The sequence below is a fragment of the Phalacrocorax aristotelis genome, chromosome 10 (assembly GCF_949628215.1).
Source record: "Phalacrocorax aristotelis chromosome 10, bGulAri2.1, whole genome shotgun sequence".
NCBI lineage: Eukaryota > Metazoa > Chordata > Aves > Suliformes > Phalacrocoracidae > Phalacrocorax > Phalacrocorax aristotelis.
In genome coordinates, this window is record NC_134285.1 from 21,458,637 (window position 1) to 21,485,751 (window position 27,115).

Below are 27,115 nucleotides of genomic sequence, written 5' to 3' on the forward strand. Positions count from 1 at the left end.
AACGTAGTGAGCCAGCTCTTGCTGGGCCTGGTGTAGTTGGGTGCTAACAGCTCTACTGTGACAGCTGTGACATGGGGGTTTGGCCAGCTGACTTGGTGGTGAAGGGAGACCAGGTTGTGAGTTATGCTGGTTTACAGCAAGGGCTCTGTAGCACAGTAACTCTCTCTGATACAGTCAGTATTGGATCCCAGGGAAGAGTATAATGTTAAGGCAGACACAAAATAGGCCTTCCCAGCTGGTCAGATTGGACTGGGTGATTTCCTGGGTGGGAGGCTGTATCTCTCTGTAGTTTCTAATATCCCTTGGAAATTTTGATCAAACACTTAGACTTTTTTTTTCATCCTTCTACATTTTTAGTTTGCAAAAAATCCTGGGGCAAGGAATTGCGCAAATTGATTGCATATCACATCAGAAATACTCTTTTATTTTGAAACCTAGACTGCTAGAGAATTTCATCCTTTCTCCCCAGTTTCTGCAATGTAAGAATTAGAAAACCATCATTTCCCGTTCATTTTCTGACACCCGCGATACTACAGTTCTTGTAGCTCTCCCCACCAGCAAATTGATTTTCTGATATAAAGACCTGTGACATATCTAATCTGTCCTTGAATAGAAGCTGTGATGTAGTCCTAATTTTCCTTGTTACTCTTCTGTACTTGCTCATTTCATTTCGGAAAGAGTATGCTAACCACAAGAACTATGTGGTAATGAAGCTGAGCATGGTCTGTCTAGGCTTATGTTGCCACATCTTACTGGTTTTGCTCTGCTGCTTTCATAATAATTTTTACTACTGTTTGCTTATTTGACAGTTCCATTTTTAGAGGACTAAACAATACTAATAGCTGAATTCATAGTCATAATTATTTACAGTTAGAGTCATTCTCTTGCCTCTTCCATGTGCTTTTCTCTGCTGTTTTTATCACAGAATGGTTTCTTCTTGTGAGATCCTTCTGTATCTCTAAAATCAGTTTAATCTACTCCAGGACATTTTGCATCGGCTGTAAACAGTCACTTAACTATTTGCTTCTGAGAGCATATACGAATTAAATAAAAATCACTGTTTCCAGCAGAGAACCCTGTGTGACTCCCCATTCTGCATCTGAGCATGCTATTGTTCTTATGGATTTACCTAGTGTGATTTACCTAGTTTCTCTATATCTGAACCCTACTTCCTGACAGACTTGGCAGCACTACTCTCCATTCCCACTGAAGATTTCTCATAAAGCTGATACAAATTTATAGTTTGTTCCAAATGCTTCTGGAACATGGGCCATGCAGACTGCTGGACTGCACTTCTAAGGCTGCTGTGTGCTGGCGCAGAGCGCTTTTGCTGGATCAGTTGTCCAAAATGCTGTAGCTTTCACTTTTGTGTTGAGTGTGACCATTGTATATTAAAGCTGTGTAAAGCTTCGGTATGAATACATTTTTTTAAATCTTGCTGAAACGTATCCTCCAAGTAATACGGTTGAGAATGCATGTTGGTTCCTGAAGCGTGTGTTCTAGTTCCATAGCTTGTTAGTCTGCTGTTTCTGCTCTTGCTTTTAAGATTTAGAATAAAAAATACAGTGTGTGTTCGCATATTTCTGAACTCAAAGTAGGTAATGACCAGGCCAATAGCACAAAGGTATGATTGATTTATACTTGACCTTTTCTATATCTAAGCAGCATATGTCTGCTGTACTGGTTACAATTCGTTGTCTATTCAAACATTCATTATTTGGTTATAAAACACTCACACGTCCTGAAGTAACTGCAGTGTAAAAACCTTAGATTTGTGAGTGATTTACCAATAAAATAGGCTTATTTTACTTGTAAAAGTTATTTTCTTTTAATTTTTAAAATGCATTTATTTTTGTGAGATTTGACATATTTAACTTCAAGCTTTGGTTCTTGGATTTGGGTGATTAAAGGAAATAAATCTTCCACCGTTTCAGCCCTTTCCATACTTTAATATCTAATTTCTTTTCTAAATTCAACATGTATTTGTATAGATACCTTCTAAACCAGAGACGTTCATGTTTGAAAACTGTTTAGTAGTCTGAGATTTAGCTGGCCTAAATGTAAATGATTCACTTAGAAATGGCATGACTTGGTTAGTTAAAATTCTTCACATGCGTGCAGATGAGCTACAAAGCAGAATTGCTTGAACTACTTTCCAGAAGGCACAGCTTGTGTTTTTTTGAAGAAAACTTTTGCTCATTTTCAGTTGTTATAGGTAGTATAATTCAGCTCACTTTGTATCACATGGAGCGTTTAGGAGACCTGCTTTTCACTAGTGGCTGACAATCACTGCAGGGTATTTTTAGGGTGAGCCTATGTCAAGGGAATTACTGCCTTATATCTCTGTACTTAAACATTTTAATATCTTGTACAGGACTGTAGTCAGAATTTGCACTCGCTGTGGAGTCAGATGAATTGGGACATTTGCTTTGGAATAGTTACTGATGGAGAGAAGAGGCTTGCTTTCTTTTGTTTGCTGAACTTAACAGGTTCGGGAGAGGCAAGTGATTTCTCTTATGACTGCTAGAAAGAGCGTTGCATATCTTTAGGAATGACTTCTGCCTTACAATGATCAAACTTGTATTTTTCTGACAATTTAAGAGTCTGAGTGTGCTGTTACATACTGTTGTGAATACTGAATAGTGTATTTAATTGCTGCAGTCTGGAGATAGTTATGTTTGAAGAGTCTGGTGTATTTTATAAAATCATAAGCTTTAGGACAGGGCTTCTGGTAGCGGAATCTTTTAGCGACACAATTGTTGACAGTGTATTGGAGGTACAGTTCATTACTTCACTTCCTAATATTTCATAAGCTATCTGCAATTTTTGTTTAACTCTTGTTTTTTGCTAGTAGGATGTTGCTGTCATAACACTTTTTTCCGCCCCTTCTTCCACCCTCATCTGTGGTGCAAATAGAATTGTCAAGTGCTTTGGTAACAGCTGTGGAGTGCTCACACGATCAGCTACCTTACCTCAGGTATGAGACAAGAAATCTGATGGATTTGAGAGGATGGCTAGTACCTCACATCTTGTGATGACAGTGCATCACAATTTCTAAGAACGCTGTCAGAGAAATTTATATTATCATTACAGCTCTGACCTCTTTGGTCTTATACAAAGAGTTTTCAGGTTGCTGTTACTGCTGTATTTTCAAAGTATGATCTAAATATTACTTTCACTGCTGGAAGGAGAGTTTTCTACAGATGATATGCATGTTTCAGTAGTCTTTATTACATATCCAACACTTCATTTTTTTGCAGCAAGGAAAATCCCCTTAATTTGAACTCTAATAATAAGAACAAAATGTATTTACTGGCTCAACAAATGAACTTGTGCTTCACACTTACGTGTATTTTGATGCCTTAGAAAGCTTACTTGTAGTACTGTATTACTAGATCTTAATTGGGTAATGAAAGGGTAAATGGGTTGGAAAGCCATGTGGTGAATAATGTGGTTAGTCATACTGTATTGCATAAGCAGGACTGTTAAAGTTTTAGTGAGAATGATCATATGGTTACATGCCTTCTTTTGCTTCAGTGTGACAGTGCTGGATTTAATTAGATTTTATGGGATCTAAACTTACAAAAAGGCTCAAAGTTCTGTAGTCAAATTCTGACACGTTGGGTGACCTTTTCTTCCTTATAAGATAAGGGTACTCTGTGTTCTTGTGCTGGTGAATAATTGCAGAGAAGCTGTTGCAGGGCAATTGCAGCAAGTTTTGGCTAACCTTTACAGTAGCCTTGGAGAGATAGGGCATTACATGTTTTTGTACTGTGGAAGTGGGAGAGGAGGGGAGACTGTTTGTTTAGCAGCAATGCTTAATAAGGATTTTTCAGAGAAGTAAAACTCCATCTGGCAGCTTCATAATAGACAGGGACAGACTATTTACCTTGGTGGCAATCAACTTGCTTTCCTAGCTTGACTCTTTATTGTAAATGAAACATTCTTACCACGTCATCTTCAATTTAGAGGTTCAAACTGTGCATTAGAAAGCAAAATAGATCTGAATGTTTTGAACCACTGCTTTATATTTGTGCTTGTACTGCAAGCAAGCCTGCCAAAACCAAATCTTGTCACAAGAAAATGGCTTGAAACAAGTATGTTTCCTCGCTGATGTCCTAGTGCCCTGGTTATAGCCAAGATTTACAATAGTGTTAGTGTCAGCAGTGAACTGAATTTTATAGGAAAAAGTAATGTGGAATACTCTTCTGAAATATGGAACTGTGGGATGTTTGCATTTCCTGGTGCAGACCCTTGTGGATTTCATAATAAAATTCAAGTTTTGATAATGCTAAAAAGATGGCTATTAGACACGAGTCTTTGGACAGGTGTGACCAGGTTGTACTTGCACAAGAACTCAAAGCCATGGAGTTTCCTGAGGGCGCAGATCTTCACATCCATGCCATGGAATGTTTCTGGAGAGTTTTCCTAGTAAGTAAGTTAGGTAAACACTTTTTTTCAATGAGATTAAGATAATTTGCATGTCCTCATAGGTCTTGAAGTATCAGGTAACGTTGCAGGGAAAACACATCCTTATTCAGAAGGCTCTGATGTCAAGAAATGCTTAGTATTTCTTAGGCAAAAAAACTTATTCGAGATGGGTGAACCTGTTGCTCTGGGTTTGGGGCTCTGTTTGGCTTAGTCCTTTTTTTTATTAGCAATCTTAGGTGCATTTTATTGGGAAAGAGCAAGTAGGAGCTGATAGTTGTGCAGCTTGCTCCCACCTCACATATATGTGGCCAGTAGGCAATAGAGGTATGAATGAGACTTTTTTTAATTCGTCTGATTGTAACATTTTAATTGAATTAGTTTTATGTAGAGGCTTGTAAATTTTAGTGATCCCTATAACACATTATTATTACATCTAGATTTGCCTGTTGTTTGAAATGCATACTTCTAGGAATTTTATTGATGTGTTGGTCTGGTCTACTGCAGATGGTTCATGCTTGCAGGAGTTCTTTTGCTACAAAGCATGAGGATGGCACCAGGGAGGGGCATTCCCTGCTGGGCCCTGGCTGCTCAGGATTTGTTGTAGGCTGCAGAGAGGATTTTGCCCTTATTTGACCCATGACTTTTTTTTTAACCTAAATTGATAAAGTAACTAGGAAACGGTATCCAATTCTGAGAGAAAACAGTAAGTAATCCCAAACCCACTGAATAGTTTTTAAAAACCTGGCTGAACTGAAGACTTAAAATCAGTTTTTATCACTTTTCATTGCAAACACATAATTGAATGCAGATTAAATAACCTTTGTGAAGGATACAGTTCAGAAGAAAGATGGAAATGGGTTTGTGCTGCTTTTTGTTCTCAGTGTTGAAACTGTTAAGTGGTTGTTTAGATTTTAGGCTAGGAGTACTACAGTTTTCAGACTTCTAACCACTTAAAATTGTGAACGCAATTCAGGTGCCAATACTGTCCTTCTGCCCGGCTGATCCTATGGTTTGGATCACCTTGTAGCAGCAACTGTCATGCAAGAAACATTTATGCACAATGTAAATGAACTCCTTATCTGAAGGTTTGGGTGTATGTGTAAATTCCTGCAAGGCAAGCTAAGCTCCAAATTTGCATTATCATCAGGTCCTACCTGATTTAACGTCAGGTAATGTGAAAGCTCACTCATATCTCGCTGCAGGATAAATTGCTGGGTTGTCCTCACTGAAGGGTAAAAGTGAACACATTCTTACAGCAGGGCAGCTACCAAGACATGAATTAAAATGCTAGTTTATCATGCAGTAATTTGCTCTGCAGCTGTAACCTGATGATGCATAAGGCAATGAAGCCAAGAGTGCTTCAACATGCACTTTTCTCCGTGACAATGTTTTTTCTTTGCCCCTGAGTTGTCACAGAATCACAGAATGGCAGGGGTTGGAAGGGACCTCTGGAGATGATCTTGTCCAACCCCCCTGCTTGAGCAGGGACAACTAGAATGGGGGGCACAGGACCGCGTCCAGGTGGGTTTTGAATGTCTCCAGGGAAGGAGACTCCACAACCTCTCTGGGCAGCCTGTTCCACTGCTCTGGCACCCGCACAGGAAAGAACTTTTTTCTCATGTTTAGCTGGAACTTCCTCTGTTCCAACTTGTGCCCGTTGCCCTGTGTCGTGTCATTCGGCACCACTGAAAAGAGCCCAGTCCTAAAGTCCTGACACCCACCCTTTAGATATTTATAGGTATTGATGAGATCCCCCTTCAGTCTTCTCTTCTCCAGGCTGAACAAACCCAGGTCTCTCAGCCTCTCCTCGCAAGGGAGATGCTCCAGCCCCCTGATCATCTTTGTAGCTCTCCACTGGACTATATCAGTTCAGTATCAGAACCTATATCAGTTCAGTTGTCACTGGACTGATATAGGTTAAGATGATACCTTGTCAGGTCGTCAGAAGAATAATGGTACCAAAACTCTCCTTAAATTGTCTCTGGACCTGTGTTTTCAAAATATCCAAAATATATCAATTTGCATAAAAATACATAGAAACATAAATTTTAAAACTCACTATGTGAATAACTTTTGTCTTTTCCATGCCTTTTATAGATGCTTGTTTGGTGGTTTGGGAACTGCTGTAATGTTTAGTCTAATGTTGAAATCTTGGATTGCAAAAGTGGTGAAGGTTTTCTTGTTTGGGTTTGGTGGTGGTGTTTTTTTGTTTGTTTGTTTTGGGGTGTTTTTTTGGTTTTTTGTTCCCCCTCAAGCAGGCATGACCATTCAGATGTGGAGCTATGTGCAGTTAGCCTTCTGGTAAGAGATAACCTTGAAATGTAACAGAACCCAAAGCAGCTCTGTTTCCTCTTTTCTCCAGATCTTGGTGCTTTCAGCCTTTGTTACTGGTTTGTCTCTGATATAGTGTTACATTTTCTGAATTAATTAGATTTTGAGTTTCCCATCTTGGCTTTTCACCAGGTTTATCTTCAAATACAGTTTCTCCATTGTCCTCTCCCTGGGCCCCGGCTGGATTCAGGGTTGTAAAAGTGAAAAGGAATTAGTGTCTTTGGTGGCTTGGTTTGTTTCTTCTTGGGGTTTTTAAAAATATTTTTAATTGCAGGAGAAAAATCAGTTGCTAAATATAGAAAAATCAGGGACAGAAAACTTTCAGCCTATATAATCCCAAGACAGAGTATAAAGCTTTTTACAGTATCAGTGATGCTGTCAGTTTAGAAGAAAATATCCTGCTAGCTTGTTGCAGCCTAGGTTGGTGTCTCTTGTGGTGGCAGGCATGCCGTGCTTGTATGGATGTGTGAAGCGTACTGCAAAGAATTCAAGTAGAAAATACTCATTTTTCTCTAGAGCTCCTGTGCAGGGATTTTGAGCTCCAGACAAAATTAATAGAAATTTCAGCACTTAATTGCAGCAATTCATGTGCTTCTTTCCTGAATCCTCAAATATGCAGCCTGTGGGAATTGTTTTACATAACACTTCCCCATCAGATGGCCGTTCTAGTTATATTGGGCTGACGTGCATGTTACCAGCAAATTAGGTGTTTATAGGGTAAACCATTTTGCAACCTATGTGAAACGATATGACATCTCAGAAAATCTGTGCGGCAGTTGGAGAAAGCTCTCTGGTTGCCTGACCAGAAATTAATCTTCCTATTTGTCAGCATTTACTAAATACAATAAGCTATTTTTAAACTGCTTGTTGCCAACATGACCTCAAAATTAGAACATGTAGGAAAATGGGTTTGGTTTTCAGTGAAAAGGAAATACTTTTGGGCAAAATGCCACTTCAGCTTCTCATAGGAAGTGTAGTTGAGGAACTCCTTATTCTCATCCTCCCCTGTGGACTGAGATTCCTGGTTGGAATAAATCTCTGATAAGATACCAGTCTCATGGACAAAAGTAATGCTTCCTGGGAGAAGTCCAAGGAAATGCTCACATAAGCCAATGTTACGATAAGGCAATTAGACTGTGATTTCACAAGTGGTAGAGTGGCTGCGTGCTGTTCTCAGTTCTTGTTTTGTTATTTACTGAAGCTTTTGAGATTCGGAGTTATCTTGAAAAGTTCTCCACAGATTGTTTTTACACATTTGTAGGTTTGAAATGTCTACAAAGCATTTTTTAATGGGTTTTACTCAGAATGCTAGCAGATGAGCCTTGCTGCATCAATTTCTAGCAGTTTGAGAGTCTCTTGCCAGCTGGGCTTTAAGCTATGCGCTGCCCAGGCTCCTGAGCTTTGCACTGGAGCAGCTGGAACAGCGGTTTGGCTCATCGTGCTGTGGCACTGCCAGTCTTCAGTGGGGGTGAGAGTGGGTGTCTGTCCTCGTGAGCTGAGGCGCCATGTCTCGATTTGCTGCAGTACATGTCCCCTGCCCAGGGTGATTGAATGGCCCCCCCTTGAAATTCTGATTCCTTTAGACTGTGGTGCATAGACTCCTCTGCCTGCAGTTTGTAAAGCAAAATACATAACTAATACTGCTCTAATGCATCTGTAAGCCTTAAGAGGGAACAGAAGCCTTGCACCTCCTCTTAAAACTTCCAGGATTGCCTTTGTGCATTCAAAGATTTTAAAATGTCTTTTAGCTTGTAAAATAAAGAAACTGCGTTTGTAGAGGAGCTGCTTCAGCTTGTTTAGTGGCAAGAAAAGTGCATGTGTTTTAGTTTGCACACATGTTCTAACCTCTGAATCCTACCAAGTAAATTAAAGAAAATATTTTGTTACTAGTTATGTCAGGCATTTTGCAGCTACAGAGGAATGAAACTAACACTCCTTTATAACTAGATAATTGCAATTGAGAATCACAGAGCAACTTTCTATCCCTGCGTTTACACTGTTTGTTAGAGCTTGTGGCTATTTTAGATACACGCTCCCTCCCAGGGACAGGCATCTAGCCTTTGCTAGTTCTAAACCCTTCACTTCATTTGCAAGAGAGATTTGGATTGCTTGGAGGGCCGCACCTTACTGCTTTCCAATGTTTCAAATGCTCATCGAGCAGCTTTGAATGCAGATGTTTGCTGCAGAAGTGGGGTTTGGTCTGGTTGCTGGCTAACGTCGAAACACTTCAGGAATTATCCCTTATGCTGAAAGAATGCCCCGCAGTGCTCCAAGACCAGGTAGCATTGCATTCGTTTGTCACTGAACTTGTGTGCATCAGTAGCGTGCTTGTTTCCACTTCAACAGGCATTAACATTGCCACACTTAAATTCCCCAGTTCTGGTGATATAGTGGTGTTTTCTTCATCCATGGGTATTTCTTTAAATTATTACTTATTTTACAATATTGCTTTTAATGGATCATTGAAAGACAGAAGATTCTAGAGAAATGAGCCAATGCCATGCTCATAATTTACAGTGGGAACTGACTTGCCTAATGACTTACAGCTTGAGGAGGAAAGTAATGGCTGTTGAAGGAAGGTTTGGGGCCTCAGTGACAAAACTCACACCTTTTTGTTAGTTGGAATGGCCAAGTCATGAGATATAATATTTTTAATTTGGCTGATCAGTAGTATTAGTGGGCATTTCTGTAATGCTTTTGATTTCTGACTTTTGTTCTGTTTTGAAATTGTTACATTTTGAATTTAAGCTTCCTAAATGCCAGAGAAACCACAAACATGTATGTGTTGATTTTTCTCACCTATGTCAAATAGTTTTAACTGGAAAACACTAGATCTTTTCAGGGTTTAAAATAGTGTTCAAACTGCTTTTAAAGCTGCTTTCACTCAAAGGCCTGCCTATTGGCACCCATAAACATCTATATTCTGTAGCTTAGTTAATAAGCTACAGGGAAATAAGCATATATAACGCAGTTAGATTTTGTTGCCTTGCATTCTGCAGCATCTTTTTTTCCTATCAAAATGAGACATCATGTTTGTAAGCAGGTTTCCATTTCAGGAAAGGGGAACAACACCTCAAGAATCCTTTCAGAATATTTTCTATACTCCCCACATTGTATCCCATATGATTTTATTTCTGTACCTGAATATTGAGTCTTTCTATCAGTAGTACTTCCTCTGATAGCTTCTTGGCTAATTGTGGTTTGAATCTAGTAAAAGTGAGCATGTCTAAAGGATAGTTTAGTTAGTATATAGAAACCAACACGTAAGAGAATAGTGTATAAAAAGCATCTAATTATGGGCTTTGGAAGGGTAATTACAGAACTGTCTTTCCCTTCTGAAGAGGTAGGAGAACATAATTTTTTAGTTTTACTCAGGACATGGAAGTCAGTTCACTGTGCTTCTCATTTAAACGTTTAAACTTCTACCAGTAGACTAAGCGAAGGCTGGAGTGTGCCCCTCAGTAAAAGCAGGAACCTGTCACTCATACGTTAAGAATGGCACAAGCACCTAATTCTAGGCAGAGTCTTAGAGCTATGAATCCTTGCCTTGCATGGGTGCCTTGGAAGCTTGTGCTACTGGTGTCCTGCTTGGTCGCTCTAGGTAGGTGTTTAAATTCATGAAGGCAGGATTTCATGCGCATTGCTCTTCAGAGCTTCTCTGTCAGCTATTTTAGGTAACCTTATGCTCAAAGTAATAGTTATTCCTAGGTCTAATGCTTCAGTTGCTGTGGAAAGATATTAAACAAGTAATATGGATTTGTGTTTTCCACTTTGAAGTGAATAACTATCTTTACCTGTGTCCAAAAATATTTTCCTTTTGGAGGGGTCTCCATTTGTATTTGCAGAAGCTCAGATTTTTCACAGGGACACTTGTCATGATAGTGGTAGACCTAAAGTGGCTAAAAGTGTGCTTTAGTGCCTATTGGCAATATTTTTATTTTCTTCTTCTAGGACGTGAAAATCTGAGAAATGAACAAATTACGGCAAAGCTTTAGGAGAAAGAAAGATGTCTATGTCCCGGAGGCCAGTAGGCCTCATCAGTGGCAGACTGATGAAGAAGGTGTTCGTACTGGCAAGTGTAGCTTTCCTGTTAAGGTAAGAGTTTCTGCCTTTCTTTTGGGTATCCAAGAGGTACTCTTGCCATGAATTATTATTTAGGTTGGGTTTTGTGTTTTGGTGGGTTTGTTTTGGGTTTTTTGTTTGTGTGTTTTTTGTTGTTGTTCCCCCCCCGCCCCCCCCCCAAGTATAAGCCAGTGGCATGCTTCATTACACACTGACCTATTTTACAGTCAGCTCTCATTGCAAAGGATGTGGCTTTTTTAAAGCTAGATGACTCATGTAAGAAACGCCTTGGAAAATCACTGTCTGAGATATCTTACGTTATTATCTAGTTGAAATAATGTAGCTAGGCAGAGGAGTAATATAATATTTGTCTTCATTTTTCTGGAAGAGCAGAAATGATAGACCTCTTGGATTGCATGGAAAGGTACTCGGTTCTCTCTATTAAAAGTGGAGTTACAGTTACAGTTTGACTAGTAAGGTAAGTGGTGGGTTGTGCTTGGAAAGGAATCCTTCCTCCCTTTTGATAATGAAAACATTGCAAAGTAACACCTGGGTTTCTTTCCAGTGCTTGAGGTTATAAGCACTTGCTAACTTCTGAGAGTGTCTTCTCTGCTACCATTTTTTGTGTGTGTATATTACAGACTATTAATGCATGTGAAACTGAAACTACCTTTTTGAGTTCTGAGAACACGTTCCAGATTATCCAAGCATTATAAACAGATATTTTCTTTTGTGTCACTATTCCTCCTTCCCCTTTATTTAAGAAACAATAGTATTTTAAGGTTTTCGAATAATATTTAATATTAATACTTAAGAAATATCACAAGAAAAATATTAAATTTAAGGTGTCTTGTTGCATATGCTCCCCTGTAATCAAAAGCTTTCTTCCTTAATGCACACCAATACTAACTCTACAATAGATTGTAAGCAGGTGGCACTTATGGAAAGCTAACGGATTAAGTATCTATGCACAAGGAAAACTGTTGTCTATGGTTCTGATGCCTAATGACCTTTTATTAGTTTTCATCTGTATTATACTTAAAGTAATTCTGTCTGATAGTTAAATAGGTGATGTTGCTACGTGGAACTCTTGAAACTGGCTGTTACGTATTTTTGCAAAGCTGTGGGTATGTGCAGATATACCATAAATTTCAGATAATTTTCACACTAGGTTCATGTCTTACTTTACCCTACTATAGTTGCTTACATGTGCTTGTACATATACTCGAATGTATAGAACGTTTCTACTTTGTTACGGCTGCTTGCTTATTTTTCCTGTGTTAGCTTTCTGCTGGAAGGAAGGAACTGTAATCCAATACTAACCTGAGATGGTGTTTTGCCAGAGCTTTAAAAGTGAGTAACTGCTCTGTGGAAGCTCAAACTTAGATTAAGGTTTAACACTGTCTAGGAGAGAACAGAACTGTTAGCTTAAGGATTGCTATTTTTTTAATAGTTTAGCCATTACACAGCTTGAAAATCAAAATGCTTAGTTTCTAGACATTTAGTTTTACTCCCACTTTTTCAGCCCTTTACTGAGCACAAAGGGTGCGAACCACTTCTTGCTTTTTGAAGCCTGACTTTTTTTAACTCTCAGTGAGGACTTGCACTTACAATGACAAATGCTTCCTGTATGTAAATGAAGCATTCATCTATTCTGGGCACATGTACCCAAAGTCAAAAAAGGTTTTGGGCTATTCTGTGCTGAAGAGGCATAGAAATGGATGAGTCTTTGCATCCTGTCATCATAATGGCACTTGTTTACCCTTATTTACCTGCTTTATATTGGAAATCACTAAATTTAATTTGTTCATTGGAAAAAGTACTCTGAAGTAAATGCATCTTTCCATACATCTCCCAATTTGGTCATAATGGTAGACTATTAATTCTTTAAAGAAGTTACAATTAAATGAAAATTTAAAATCAGAACAATTTGATATTAAGAGGTGTTTTAGCTTATTTGATTAGAACTTATCTTCCAAAATACTGTGCCTTGAGATGGGCAGTAGTGGAAACTTCTAGGCTTGGGATTCAAAGTGGGCGTTAACTGGTGTTTAATAGATACAGACAGGAAGTATGCCATTGTGAGCAAATGAGATAAACCAGATGTAGAGTCGTTGGTTTAGTGGGTGGTACTATATTTTGCTCACAAAAAGAATAGGACTTTGTGCTATTGAAGGAGAGTATCCTGTCATGCTGTTCTTGGGTATTATTTGGAAATTCATACATTCCAGGAAAGGTATGCTGTCACCTATGTCCTTAAATATCTGATGGGGTGAATTTTCTTCCTGACACTCCTCAGTGGAGCAGAAATAAGCTGAGATATTTTTGGGAAAATGGTTAATGAATAGGAATGCATTCAAATCTGAAATATGGTGAAAATATCTTCATTTTCTTAAAGTTCCTAAATGGGAATTCCAGAGTGGCCCATTGCCTGTAGTACAGCTGCTCAACAACATTTAATATGTTTCTGGAGAGGTCAGTCTGCCTCTTTATGGTCTGCCTTGCTCACTCTTTAAAAATTATCGGCCGTAGTTCTTAGGAGCTCAGAGCATAGCTGAGTAGAAAGACTGGAGTCTGGCTTTTGCAGGGATGATGGTTTTAGCTGTATAGCAGATGAAGACATGAGAATTGTTAACAAATGTCTCTACAGCTGCCTTTAAGGTTTTCTGTATGAAAGTAAAATATGTGAAACTAATGTAGCAGCAGCCATGTTGAGGGCTTTGTTGCTTCTAACGCTTGCTATTTTATTCAGGTCACACTTAAGCATTTTTTTTGAGAGGAGACTAGTGCAATGCAGAATAGGGAATGTTTACTTTCAATATCTCTTGTAAAAGAGAAAGATCATGGAAGTTTGATGGGGGAAAGATATGCCACTCTCTTAAAATCGTGTTAAGTTTGTGTGTGTGTTAACTTATTGCCATTGGGCATTTATATTTTGCCCAGAGTTGGGGTGTTTGTAGAGTGCTAGCAGAGATTTATCCTTTTCTAGTTTTCACAGAACATGTGGAAGCACTTTGGAAGTAATGTTGCAAATGTCATCCTGCCTCCAGGCTTCGTTCCATTAGTGTTGGACAGGGACTCCAGTAGCTGCTGGTTCACTGTGCTTTGAGGATGCTGTACTGCAAACAGATTTACTGCTATTGAAAGTTTTTCTACCTTGGGACAGTTCTTGTAGCTCTTCCTGTGCTACATCCACAGCTGATCCTTGTTGTTAAAGTCCACAAGTGTGGTGTTGGATTTTGAGCAAATCTGATGCATCTATGCGTCTTCATTTCCGTAGAGAAGATGGAAAGTATTGGCAAAAATCTTGTTACATTTTTGCTTTAAAATTCAGGGAAGTGGATTTGATGCACAGTTGGTTCTCTCCAGTGCTGTGCTCCTAAATTTGGAGGTAGTGATAATCCTGGGCGTGTACTGTTACTTTTAGGCAATAACACGTTTTTTAACAGTCTGTTTTTCCAGTAGTTGAGTGGCTGTGTTGTATGGAACGAGCTACTGATCGTATTTTTGAAGTAATTTTAGTGTGTGTAGGATGTATTTACAGATAGCTCTTCACTGCGTTAGAAATCTAACCATGCTTGAGGTGGTTTTCTGACATATACAAAATACGGCCTTGGAATGGCTATTGACTTTACTGCAGTGCTCTTCTGCATAAACTGATCTGAATAGCTGAAGTTGCATTGAAAGAAGAGCCAGGATGCTGGAGCATACGACTGAATGGGTTTTTTGCACTCCACTGTATGAGTGGAGAGACAGGTGCCTGTTTTGTCAGCAGAGGTATGAAAAGGATGTTAAACTTGTTTTTAGACAGGTGTGACTTGCCGACTTTTGCTATTCGATTGGAAACATAATGGTATGGCTCTCCTAACTTTTGTGGTGTGGAGGCATGATACATTGGAGCTTTTATAGATGTACTCACAGTTGCCCTCTAATGAAATGTGGCACTGTTACAGCTGCTGGAAAATCTGTGCAGAAAGTATATTTTCAGGGGTGAATTCTCTTCCACTGCCCTAACAAACTAAAAAAGTAACTACTGTGTTTCAGTAGTGAATCTTCCCTGTGAGAAAGAAACTGTGCCAGATATATGTAATGTATAAGAGACTTAGATGGAGACTTTGTATTTAAAACTATTCAGAAGTAGATTATTCTAACAGACATTATGGCCACACTAATCGGTGCTATAACTTCTTTTTACACAATCTTTATATATCATAATTGCAAAAAATGAAGTTCATTGACATACACATTTTCAAACTTGCTTTCTTGCTCCAGACACTACCTCACTGAGAACATGCAGCTGTTCTATGTTTTAATGACTAAAATATTTGACACTAGGGCTTCTTTTGTCTGAAATGCCTTTTTGAATGTCCCTCTGGGTAAGTAGTTTTTATTCATACAAATGCACTTTAGAGTAACTGGCCTGTGAAATTTATATCAGACAAATTAGGTCATTTCCCTCTACTTAACAGAACTAAACAAACAAACCAACCATGTGCAAGTTCTTGGTGGTTCTAACCAACCGGATGTGTTAAAAAGAATATTAATAGCTGATTCCTGTCTGTGGTTCTAGAAGATGCAACAGTCACATTTATCTTGGATGAATTTAATTAGCTTTATCCTGTCACTTTCATGTTTTTGGTTGTCAGCCTCTTTTGACCTTAATGCGTCTTAGGCTACTGTTGCCTGTAGCCTGCAACTTTACTTGCATATTTTATTCCATTTATTCCATTGGAGAGACTAAAGATATTGGTGAAAAAAAGTCCACATGGAAAAGTAACAAATCATATTTGTATTTTTGAATTTGAAGTCCAAGATCTGCTGCTGAGTGCCTGGTATCTTATGAGTTAGCCATTCCACTGAATCTTGATTTGTCTTAGTGTTGACGAATAAAAATTGTATGGATACAGTTGTACATTCACACATAAAAGAACTGACTTTTCAGAGTAAATACCCTCTAAATGTCTAGCCCTTACTTTGGTGGGAGATGTTTGGAGGACACTGTATGGCTCTGTATTGAAGCAGAGACAGAAGAAAAGGCAACAGCTTGTGCTGAGCCCTGTAGAGCATCCTCAGTGGGACATGTGAGCATCATTTCTCATGTGAGGCCCTGCTGAAACCACTATCAGGAGGAAATAGGCTGTTTCTTCCACTTTGTGTGCTCTCACACCACTAGTATCTGCCAGTTGTTGTCTTTAGTTTTGGAACTTACATATTGAACTTCATGGATTAATGTCAAATTTATAAATCTCATATTAAAAACTTCTTATTTTTAATCAGTTTATAAATACAGCTTGTGTGGCATTACGTTCCTCTAGATCAGAAAGACTAGTACTCAGCACAGGTATCTGTGGCTTGTATTTTATGTCTTAAATGCACTTCTAGTTTGAAATAATAGTAGCTGTGAAAGAGTTTATCAGCATGTTGATGCTGAAGTGCCTTTAAGTTAGGCATGTGATATTTTTTGACTGTGAAAGCTTAAGATGCTTGAATAGTCTTTGGAAGCTATGTTAAGTATTTTTAAGAAGTTAATGTGACAAATCTGCTGATTGCTGAAATGTTGCACAGCCTTATACATTAAACACTACAAATCCCTACCTCTAAAGGCATGAACTGATGTTAGCAATGATCAATAACCGTTCCTATGGAATGCTAACCCAGCAGCAAGCAAAGGTACGCTTTTTAAATCCTGCAACATTTAAGATCACAGGAAAAAAGCTTGAAGACAGTTAATTTTAAAAGAATGGTGATTATAACAGAAAGTGTGAGACTTGCCTCCTATGAATTTTTGTCACAATTAAAAGGAATGTAGTGCAATCCCTAATCTTTAAACTCTTCATTGTGTCCAACCCTTAGTTATGTTTAAGTAGAATTGCAAACAAGAAGTTTTAAACAAAGCTTCTTGATTTTAAAACTCCTGTCTTTGGCCAAGGTCAAATCTTAAATTGCTTAGTAAACTTCAGATTGTTTTAAAGATATGACTATTAATGTTTAGAGCCATAAAAATGGTTTGGATGTCCTTGCAGAAATATTTCTTTTAAATTAATTTGGGTGTTGGGAATCAAAAAGCTTTCATTGGGTTATACTTTTTAATTCTGGGTGGTTTTGTTTTATAAAACTAGGGGATTTCCACTGTCATAAATGAAAACTGAATTTTTTGCAGGACTTTAAGAAATGGTACAGTGTGCACCTGTGCAGTGTGTATTGTAAAACTCTGTGCTATCAACACTTTATTTTCTTCTTCTTTTTTTAAAGTAAATTTTAATTTTATTTACTAACACTGAACTCCTGGAAAAGTAGGAATTGCACACCAGAGTGAACAATCAAAGCCTAAGTCTAACAGTACATATGTGAAGCTGTAAAGGGGCTAGGAGAAATAGTAGATTTAAGCCTAATCAAGGGAAATTTAGGATAGGCATTAACACAACTCCTCAGCAAAACAACCTCCCTATCTAACAGCGAGGGTGTAAGCTGCAGAGGAGAAGGTCTACCTCGTTGATCCCCAGTTACAGAAATGTCATAATACTTCCAGGCTGATCTCTCTGATGTAGATGTGGAAGGTAGATACTGCCTTGAGGCAAGTGCTGTCCTACATGACCTCCATGAGTTCCTTCTCTGCCTTGTTTTAGGGATTTGTGGGAATATGAAGAATATAGCATTTGTGTAACCTGTATGGAGCTTTGCTACTTCACCTTCAATTGTCCTAACTGGAAATGTTTCTTCTTCCCTCAGTGTTGTTTCAGTTCATACTGATAAATATGATATGAGAAACAATAAGTGAAATGCATAGTATGCCTCTTAGGTGGCTGTGATGTGAAGGGATATGGAGGACTACTGGTATAGATACTGCTTTGTTTTTAGAGTTAGATTGTTTTGACCCATGCTATTCAGAGACATTTAGCAGTCATATGCTGTTACAGCTCCTGTTTTGGGGTGTTTAACAGGTTGATGAGACATTTTCACTTCTAGTGACTTACGGAAGTGGAAGAAGTTGGACCCTAGGGTCACGTGTAGCAGCATAACTAACCTGTAGCTTTCATGAAGCAGAGTTATTTGTTTTTTAATGTTTAATCATGGAGTTCCTATTGTCTGTGCTTCTACAGCTCTGTCTAAGCAAACATCTTGTTTCGAGCCAATAGATTAAAAAGGCAGGAGCATTGGTGTGAGAGAGGAGAGAAAATATTGGGATGTACGTCTTACAGAAGTCAGTGGAAAAGTAGCCCAGCTTTAAAAGTTGTATCCAGACATTCTGGATTTAAGCTTATGTCTAGTTGCAAGACAGCACCTCACTGTGAAACTGTGGAGCTCAGGCTGTAATTCTTGAGCAATGCCAATTGCAGAAGCATATCTACACAGGCAGATGCCAAGCAGTCAATCTTACAGTTACAAATGATACCCCAGTTGTAAGTACCATTCTCTCTACACAGATGAAAAAGAGGAATGTCGCTGCCTCTAGGAAAAATACCAAGGAAATGGTGGTGTGCTTTTCTTTATGGCAGCTTGTTCCCTGGCATGGGACACCTTGGCCAAGACTTACAGTAAGCTCATTTCCTGTGTCCGTCTATTTTCAAATGTAATCTGAAGAACCTAATCTGTTATTGCAAATAAAACCACACATGTGAACATCTGCTGATGTAGAGGGAACTTCAGTGATTTGTGTAGCTGTGTCTGTTTGGAAAGGAGTCTGTAATAGCATATTACCAGGCTTGAACAAACAAAGCTGGCTCGAGTGAGTTGTCCAGGTGGAAGGAGTTTTGGTGAAAGATCTTTCTTTTTGCCAGCTATTATTGTTGAACTTTGAAATTTTGAAAACTGAGTCAGCCAAGTGTTTGTGAAAGAAATGAAAACAAAGAAAGAAGATCAGGGCAGTATTTCTTGTACTAGGATACATGGATGATAGGTCGTTTCTGACCAGCAGTGTTTCTGACCTGATACATCAGCCCTTGATGTTTTCTTAGGAGCAATTTCAATAGTGTGTATTTGGGGGAAGGCAATAGGGACAGCTTCACCGAAAACACTTGATATTGTAACTTGAGTTGTTCCTTCTTAGATGTAGGTGGAAAACGTTTAAAATGTTGAAAAAGAATAAAGTTTCTCAAGCCCTCTTCGGGTCCTGAGGGAGTTTTGCTATGTGCCAGGTTAACTTGTTCTTGTGTTGATTGCTTTTTGTTTGACTTGAGATTGATACCAAACACCACCATCTGTGAAAGAGAGCATAAAGCCCAGAGGCAAAGAGGGAAAGGGGTTCTATTTAATTACTTTTTTTTAATTCCTTGCTGTACCACCATCTCTTCTTTTTTCTGAAAATGTTAATATAAGCAATACTTCTATTTGAAAATATTTGTGTTAAGGGGCTCTCCAACAGCCCCTAAAAGTGTTTTGTTTGGATTAGAACTTTTATTTTATGGTACTTTGTATGTGGAGTCTGCCCACAAGGATTTTAGCTTTCTGTAAAAGCATTGGTGGTTAATTTCTGCTATAATGATTAAATCTCTTACAGAACATCTTATGGCTGAGAACGGCTAATGTCATGACAGTCATTCATTGGTTGCTATGGAAATTAAGTAGGAATGCATTCAATATTAATACTGCATTCCTACTATGTGCACTTTCATGATGGAAAAGCACTCCCTTCCTCTAGGAATGCTAGTAGCAGTGATCCTTGTGGCAAGGTGTGCTCTTTGCAAATACATCTGGTGTATCTTCCGTACTGTTCTGCAAAGTCATCAGCCACCATGGCATGGATTCTGCAGCTCACGCTGATTTTGCACACCCAGTGATAATGTGTCCCAGTCCTTGAGTGTGTTTGTGGTAATGTACCATGATGGATTTGCATGAGATTGTACTTGCGTAGGGCAAGTGGCTGCCCGGGCACTTCGCAGTATGTTTCTTTTCCTTTAGTTTGAAAGAGAAATTCCTTTCAGAGATCCTGAAAGGTTGTGTATAAAGTGTGGGATTCATGTATCTGCTTTTTAAAGTGCTTTCCATGCAGTCTCTTTCCTGTGGCGGGACAACAGGGTCTTGTGAGCGTTTATTTTTGTGAAGTCCTGAATTCTGGTGTTTAACCTCCATTTCAGGCTATCGAGGAGCAGAATATGTCTTAATCTAACTAGCAGCTGTATTTTGTTTCACTATTAAATTTTGAAATGTATTTCATAAAACACTGTTGCACTAAGAAGTTGAACTAATATTTCAAATTTAAGGTTAGGTGGTGATGTAATTACAATTTAACACTTCTGATTAAAATGTAAGGGTACTAGAAAAGGCAGAGCTGTTTGCCAAGGTTCTTGAAGAAATATTTCCGTCTTTGATTACTACCCATTAAAAGTCAGATAACTATTGTAGCACTGGTTAAATACAGGAGCCATGTATATCTAATTTCAGCCTGATGGGGTGGGAAATGTTTTTAGAAATAAGCCTGAAGACTTGGAAGGGGACTCGCTGCTTAAGGGAGACTTGGCAAAAAATGAAGAGGACCACAGCGTTCTGATTATGCAGTTGAAAGTTATTTTTGCAAGACAGAAAATTAAAAATATATTGATATCTATAAGGAATTAACACACTAACATCCCACCCCAGAAAAAAAAAAAAAAACAGGAAGAATTTTGAAATTGCCTGTAAAATGTACAAGGCCACTGATACTGATAGTGATGAGCTTCTGGCTTCTGCAAAAATGGTGCAATGGGAAGAACAAGGTTTTTTGATGAAGGACTTAGTGTAAAGTGTAAGTGCAAACAAAGCACCTTTTGTCCTCTATATCATAAAGAAGTATTGTGTGGCAGTGTAATTTCTTTTATAATTCAGAATTGATTGATGCTCAATGAGTTCTGTGGATTGTACGCTTTTGGTGTGGGTAGATGTACTTGATATGTGCAATAATGTCCCCATTCACTGGAGTGGAAGTAGTATTGAAAACTGCAGCTAAACTTGCTGTCTCTAGCAGCAGCGGCATGACTGATTGCTGAGAGTTGTAGCATGAAACTTGAATAGAGGTTTGGCAACACAGGGGAAAATGGTTGTCTGATTTGGAGTGTGACATGAGGCAATATTTACCCTGTTCTGTTTCTCCCTTTTCCAAGCAAGAGGCAGGTTGCCAAGTACAGGGACTGAATGGTTTGGATCTTCAGTTGGAAACATTTTGCCTGCACTGGGGTAAATGAGATGTGCAGATAGCTCAGGAAATCCAAAAGCTGTCCTCTATTTGTATGATTCTTTACTTAATGGTCATGTAAACTAGATGGCTCATTCTATGCATATATCTTTTTCTTTCCATTGTCTATAAACCTCAGCTCTGTTCCTGTCTATATGCCTCCCTTTTTAAAGGGAAGTTGACAAACTTTCTTAAGTTACTAAACCCCAGACTTTCCCATGACAAATATTCACAACCATGGAATTTCTGCATCTCTGGAACTTCCAGAGGAGTCATGGGAGAATCGAAGATCCATCTATGATAGCTGTTGATATAAATATGTAATTCCAGACACATAGTAAGTGCATCTTTAGTTGTTACTATTTGTGTGTATTTAGGAATAAAATTTTCTAGTTAGTATGTGTTCTGGAGAAATTAAGATCTTGCATAAATGTTCAGCAAGCTCAGCTGAGGGAATGCAGTTGCTGTTTTGGCAGCTCTGGCGTTCAATTATAAGGCTTCAGCCTCACAGAGCTCATTTTGAAAAGCTCTAAAGTGTCAGATCTCTTTTATTTACCTTATAGTTTCTATGCACTTTTATTTTTCAAGCTGTTCTGCAGCTGTGAGAGCTGGTTTAAATAAATTCTTGCAGAATTGTTCCACCCAGATTTACTCTGTTTTAAAAATGCCACATAGTGAGATTTAATGTTAAAGCCCTCTGTCACTTAAGATCTTTTAAATATGCCACCAGTTTAGAGATATGTAGGATGATATGTAGAGTCTCCCTTTCTGGAACATCTTGCCTTGCATGGAAAAAAACCAAACCCTTAACTTTCAAATTTCCATTAAATCTTTAAAACAGTCTGAGTTTGTCCATTTAGTTGAATCTATTCTGCTATTCTGATAGAGTGCTTCAGTGTGGTGCTAAAGAGTGAAGTCTTTTTCTTTGTCCATCTTTAAGTCTGGTATCCTAATTAATGAAACAAAAACTGGAAGATTTCAGATAACTCATGACAGAATATTCTATGATGGAGTGGGACTTCTCAATAGATTATTAAACCTAGGTTTACCGCTGCATTAAGTGACACAAATATTGATTCTGATATTTTAAAACCATTTCTTTACTCTCTAGCTAGCCTAGAATATAAATGCTTAATTACATACAGTTCTAACAATGCCATGTATATTGGGGTAAGCTTCTTTGACCTGTACTTCTTACTACAAAATTTAGGGAAGCTTTTATTTAAGACTTTCTGTGGTTTTTTTTCAAGAGTTAAGTACTTTGAATAAGGATATAAATGCTTCTGAGAGAACATTTCCTCCCTCTATCAAAGAACTACATTTGGAAAATGTAGGGGAGAAATTGGAAAACTTAGGGCTTCCCTCTTGCTCCCCTGATTGTAAAATGAAGCTATACAGTACCCTGAGCACTTACACTCCGATGTATTTCTTGAAATGGCTTTCTCTATAGGCTAATATTGTTCTGGGTTATTAATTTAAAGGCGTTGAAGCTTGCAGTTTCTATTCACTGTTGTTTTCTGTCTATTTTTTTTAGGTAGTGCTTGATAAGATGAATATACAGAAAACTGATATTTTAAAAAACTTCTTGTGAGAATGATGAATGTTTGTGTCTGCAGAAGAGCTTGGTGTTGTAATGAAGATAAACAATTTTAGTTTACAATTTTGAAGGGGGGAAGGGGGGGAAGAAAAAAAAGGATGTTTTCTGTTTGCAACATTGACATTTCTTGTTGGAAATTGAAATGTCATTTGGACGTGAATATTCAAATATGTTTGGTTATCTTACTATGTTGTATGATTCAGTTTTTGAAACTAAACTTATTTACCATTATTCAAAAATAATTTATTCAGTCATCTCTGTATTGACTTAAGGTTTTAATGCTATGCTAGTAGAAAAAAATTACTAAAGCTCATGCTGAATAAACAGGAAAACACAGTTCTACTCTTCATTTTCCTTTTCTCCCCTGAGTAAGGAAAGTCTGTCTTTCCGTCAAAATTTCTAGATGTATTTTGCTTTTTCTACTGGTGCTGGTGCCCCATAAAAATACAAAGTCAAACCTCCAGATACAGGTCTCAAAAGAAGGCTGACAAAGTGCTGTTAATGTCTGTCATCTCAGCTGTACTGAGATAAATTCAGAGATTGGATTTTTAAACCCGGGGAGTTTAAGGAGTAACTATTAAGCTTTTCTCCCCCTACTCTCTTCCCTGCAGTACTTGGGACACGTCGAAGTGGATGAATCCAGAGGAATGCATATCTGTGAAGATGCTGTGAAGAGACTGAAATCTGTATGTATATTTGTTTCATTAAAAAGTTGGCTTTGGGGCTGTGAGCATTACTGGAAAAGGTCCATTCGGCAGCAGTGCCCCAGCTAAAGACTGAACTTTTGACCCATGCTAGAATAGTTGGCTGGTTTGAGAGCACTGCTGTGGTTAGGGGGGCGGGCTAATCTGATGATGAGAGGGAGAGAGTGATAACTTTTCTTTCTACTTGCAGAAATTATTTGCAAAACAAATGTGTAAAAGTCCTCTGTGACCTTTGAGACTAAGTTGGTACCCACATAGGACTTCAACCATTGTTTTTTAACAGTTCTTTCTCCCTTTCTCTTTTCTTCTCCCTCTCTTTCTCCCTCTGTTGCCTGCCACTTTAATAGTGACTTAATTCACTGTTATTATACAAAATATTACTTGATTTAGGCTGCTTTTTTCTAATGCACTGCAACATTGTAGTCGCGCATGAAATTATCTGGCTTGCATCTGCTTAAAGTGGCCTGAAGGCTGCCTGTTTCTGGTATGTCATGAAGTGGGCTGCTCTTAGTTTGGCTTCTGTGAACGTTTGCTCCTGTAAATGGCACTCGTTCAAAGCTCTTTGTATTTCTGTGGCTCAGTTGAAGAGGTCTTCTCATCTCTCTCCTGCAGTACTAATATCAAAAAATCCTGCAGAAATAGGAAACTCCAGAAAGACAGTGATCGGTCTATCAAGGAACTAAGGCTAAAATGGCATTGAAGAGAACAGGAGAAAGAACATTAAAATTTAAAATCTGAATGGGGAGATAGAGAACTGTGATTATTTTCATCACTTCTCTTATGTGTCTTAGCTATATGTATCTTCAGTGATGCCTCAGTGGAAGAAACTCTTGTGTCCTTGTAGCTCAGTAAAATTTCTGAAAGTACATCGAACACTTCTAATGCACTTTTGCTAACTTAAGATATCTGCTACTGGACATTGCTTTTTTCCCTCACCAAATGTGAGAGCTCAAATGGCTTCCAACTAAACCTGTTCTTTCCTTCTTCCTAGTACACAACAGAGGATTATAGGTTACCCTTGCTTCCTTCTATTGTGCTGTAAAGTTTCTGAATTAGTTTAATGCTCTGATTAAAATCAAGTCTTTTCATTCTTTTCTCTCTCAGCTAATGTATAGCAACCTGTTAAAGCCACATCCCATCTGTTCCTGTTCAGTCCAACAGTGATTGGTGATTGATTGTTTTTGTATTAAAAAGGCCACACAAAATATAAATGTTTCTTTCATTCTATGGATTTAGTTTACATAGCTAGAAGTGCAAGTACTGACCACATAATGAATTGCATCTGTTTTTGTTTCATTCCGGTTTTTGTTCTATCAGAATACTTTCTATTAGCACACCAAATAACCTTGCAGTATCTACTTTATGCAACTTCTCTCATTCTCTTCTCTGGGGAGGAGCTATGCTGTGAAGTATTTGTTCTCTAGGTTTTCTTTTTTTTTTTAATAAACTTTAAGCCCACAAGCCAGTTAAGTGTAGCTAAGCTTATAAATAATGAGACACAGTAAAAGCATAGTACCCAGTTTCTTCTGGAATCTGGATAATTCCAGGACTGTGAATCTTGATGACCTGAATTATTGATTCAGATGTCAGACTTGGATATCTAACTTTCACAGTGCATTCTCTGGAAAGAAATCATTGCATCTCCCAGTTCTGTCCTATGTCATTATTCCAAATTGTGAATGGCGTGAACTTACCCATTCTCATAAATTCAACATTCTTCTTCAGATATATTTAATTTCTTCTGCTGTTTGAAGTTTTTGATGTGTGTGTATATATATGTGTGTGTATATATATGAGACAAGTTCATGTCTCTTACAATTGCAATTTGCATTGTCTCCTTTGTCAGTGTTGAAAGTTGATAAGTAGAGGTGAAATTCTTATTGGGTCCCAAGAGGAAGATTCAGATCACTGAAACTACTTTGTGCGCTTTAGTTGCTAGACTCTTATCAGATCCGAGGTTCATTTGGAGCTGCTCACTGGAATTCAACCTCTGCTCACCTCCCCTACAAAGCATGTAGGTTTTAAACTGGGGGCATTTCTTTAGGACCCTACTATTCCTGAAAGCTCTTTTCTGTAGAATATGGTCTTCTAATTAGCAAAAGCCAAACCACTGGATGATGTTGCATCATGCAAGGAATATAAGAAAACCGTTTGTTCTTTTGCTAGTCTCTTGCTTTCACAGTACTTGGTTATTCTGATGGGCTTTCTCTTGGTCTTGAAAGAACTACAAGTTTGAGATGCAGTGCTCAAACTGAAAGACTAACTTAAGGGAAATTGGACTTCTTTTCATATGGTTAAACTACATCAAAATGTATGTGGCCTGTTTTAATCTTTACCATGTTCTTTGCAGGTAGTACATAAGTTTTATAAATCTAGTCAATAAATAATAGTTCTGTTCTCTTAGAATTGTTGAATACTTGTATTTTGTAGCTTCTAAAAATTAAGTTCTGTTTGTCTTTATTTTAATAGATATATATTTTCTCTTAATTCTTGTTCTCCAACAGTTGGCAATTCATTTGGGGAACTGAAGTCTCTTCTTTTTTTAGGGTTGGCTAATGGATTTTAAAATATTTTATGGGATTTTTCAAGAATATAGAACAGTCTTAATCTTAGTTTTACGAATAGGTTAGTATCTGCTTTGCTTTTTGAAAGAAAAGATGCAAATGAATCTTTCTGTCTCTTTATTGTGGAAAATAACCTTTCAGGTTTTTTTATTACCTGCTCGTTTAATGTGGCATAATTGTTTTTGAGCACTGCATCTTGCAGAACCTGAAACGAAATGATGGCAAGCATTTTATTCAGGCACTGTTTAATTGACAACTGAGTAAAAGGAGCCACTTTTAGTTAGACAATCCTTCCTCATCCATACTGTATTATGTTGTTACAGATTTATAGCTCTGAAATTGCACACCAACAATACAATATTGTGCAGGTTATAATATTGTTTAGAATGAATGAAGGCAAACTTGAGTTGTGTCCCTATTTTCTGTCAGATGAAGTGGCACCACAGTCTCATTAATGGATCAGAAACCCATGTATCCAGCTATCAGTCTATTATTAACATGGGTTTATATTACCAATGTAGCTTGTGTTTTTCCCTTCGTAGGATATTCCCAATGTAGCTTGTGTTTTTCCCTACACAGGGATATATTACTAACTGTGTATACATTTCATATCTGGTAAGATGCTTGTATTTGGATACTAAGCACTAAATGGTTTCTTCAGAACCATTTCACTAAACTTAAAATGTTTAGTGCAAACTGGAAGATAACTTTGTAAGGGCCCTGTAAGTGTATTTGGCTCGGGCACGGGCACATCCTATAAAGACAAAAGTATATTCACTCATGTCGTGTTTTGATTGTAAATCAGCTTTAGCGTGTAGTATTGGTTTCTAACTTGCCACTTTTTGTTTTAAATGATGCATTTGTTTTAATATATGTTCTTGTTTTAGCAGGTAAAGAGACATAATTTAATATTTTAAAACATGCATTAGTTATCTCTAAACTACATTAACTTAGTGTTGTTTAAAACTCATTTTGCATGATGCCTTTTCCATTAACCTCTTCTAGTTTATTAAAAAAAATAATCTTGTTTAACAAGCATTTTGCTGAGAGCAAAATTAACCATCACCTAAAAATGAGGTAGCTTCTGGTGAATCTCTTTAGCTTTTGCTATCTTTAAAAAGCTGTTATTTAGTGTAATGCAATAGTCATTGCTCAACTTGGCAGCAGCATCCAACCCCTTCTCATTATCTACAGAACGCTGTGATTAATCCATTAGTTCCCCTCCTAGTGTTCAGTATATTCTGTCCAAATACATAACCATTTCTTACTCTAAAAATTG

At 37.9% G+C, this 27,115-nt stretch overlaps 1 protein-coding gene across 12 annotated transcripts in view; it reads left to right on the plus strand.

Annotated features, from left to right (window-relative positions):
• NUMB (NUMB endocytic adaptor protein) overlaps nucleotides 1-27,115 on the plus strand; it is a 98,975-nt gene that overhangs the window by 51,583 nt on the left and 20,277 nt on the right. For 10 of the 12 annotated variants that reach the window (XM_075105715.1, XM_075105711.1, XM_075105718.1 and 7 more), the window contains exons 2-3: nucleotides 10,714-10,857; nucleotides 23,180-23,254. In XM_075105715.1, coding sequence (XP_074961816.1) covers nucleotides 10,732-10,857; nucleotides 23,180-23,254 — 201 coding nt within the window. In that variant the 5' untranslated portion in view covers nucleotides 10,714-10,731. The remainder of the gene's footprint in view (nucleotides 1-10,713; nucleotides 10,858-23,179; nucleotides 23,255-27,115) is intronic. The other 2 variants (XM_075105719.1, XM_075105722.1) reach the window with 1 other exon arrangement.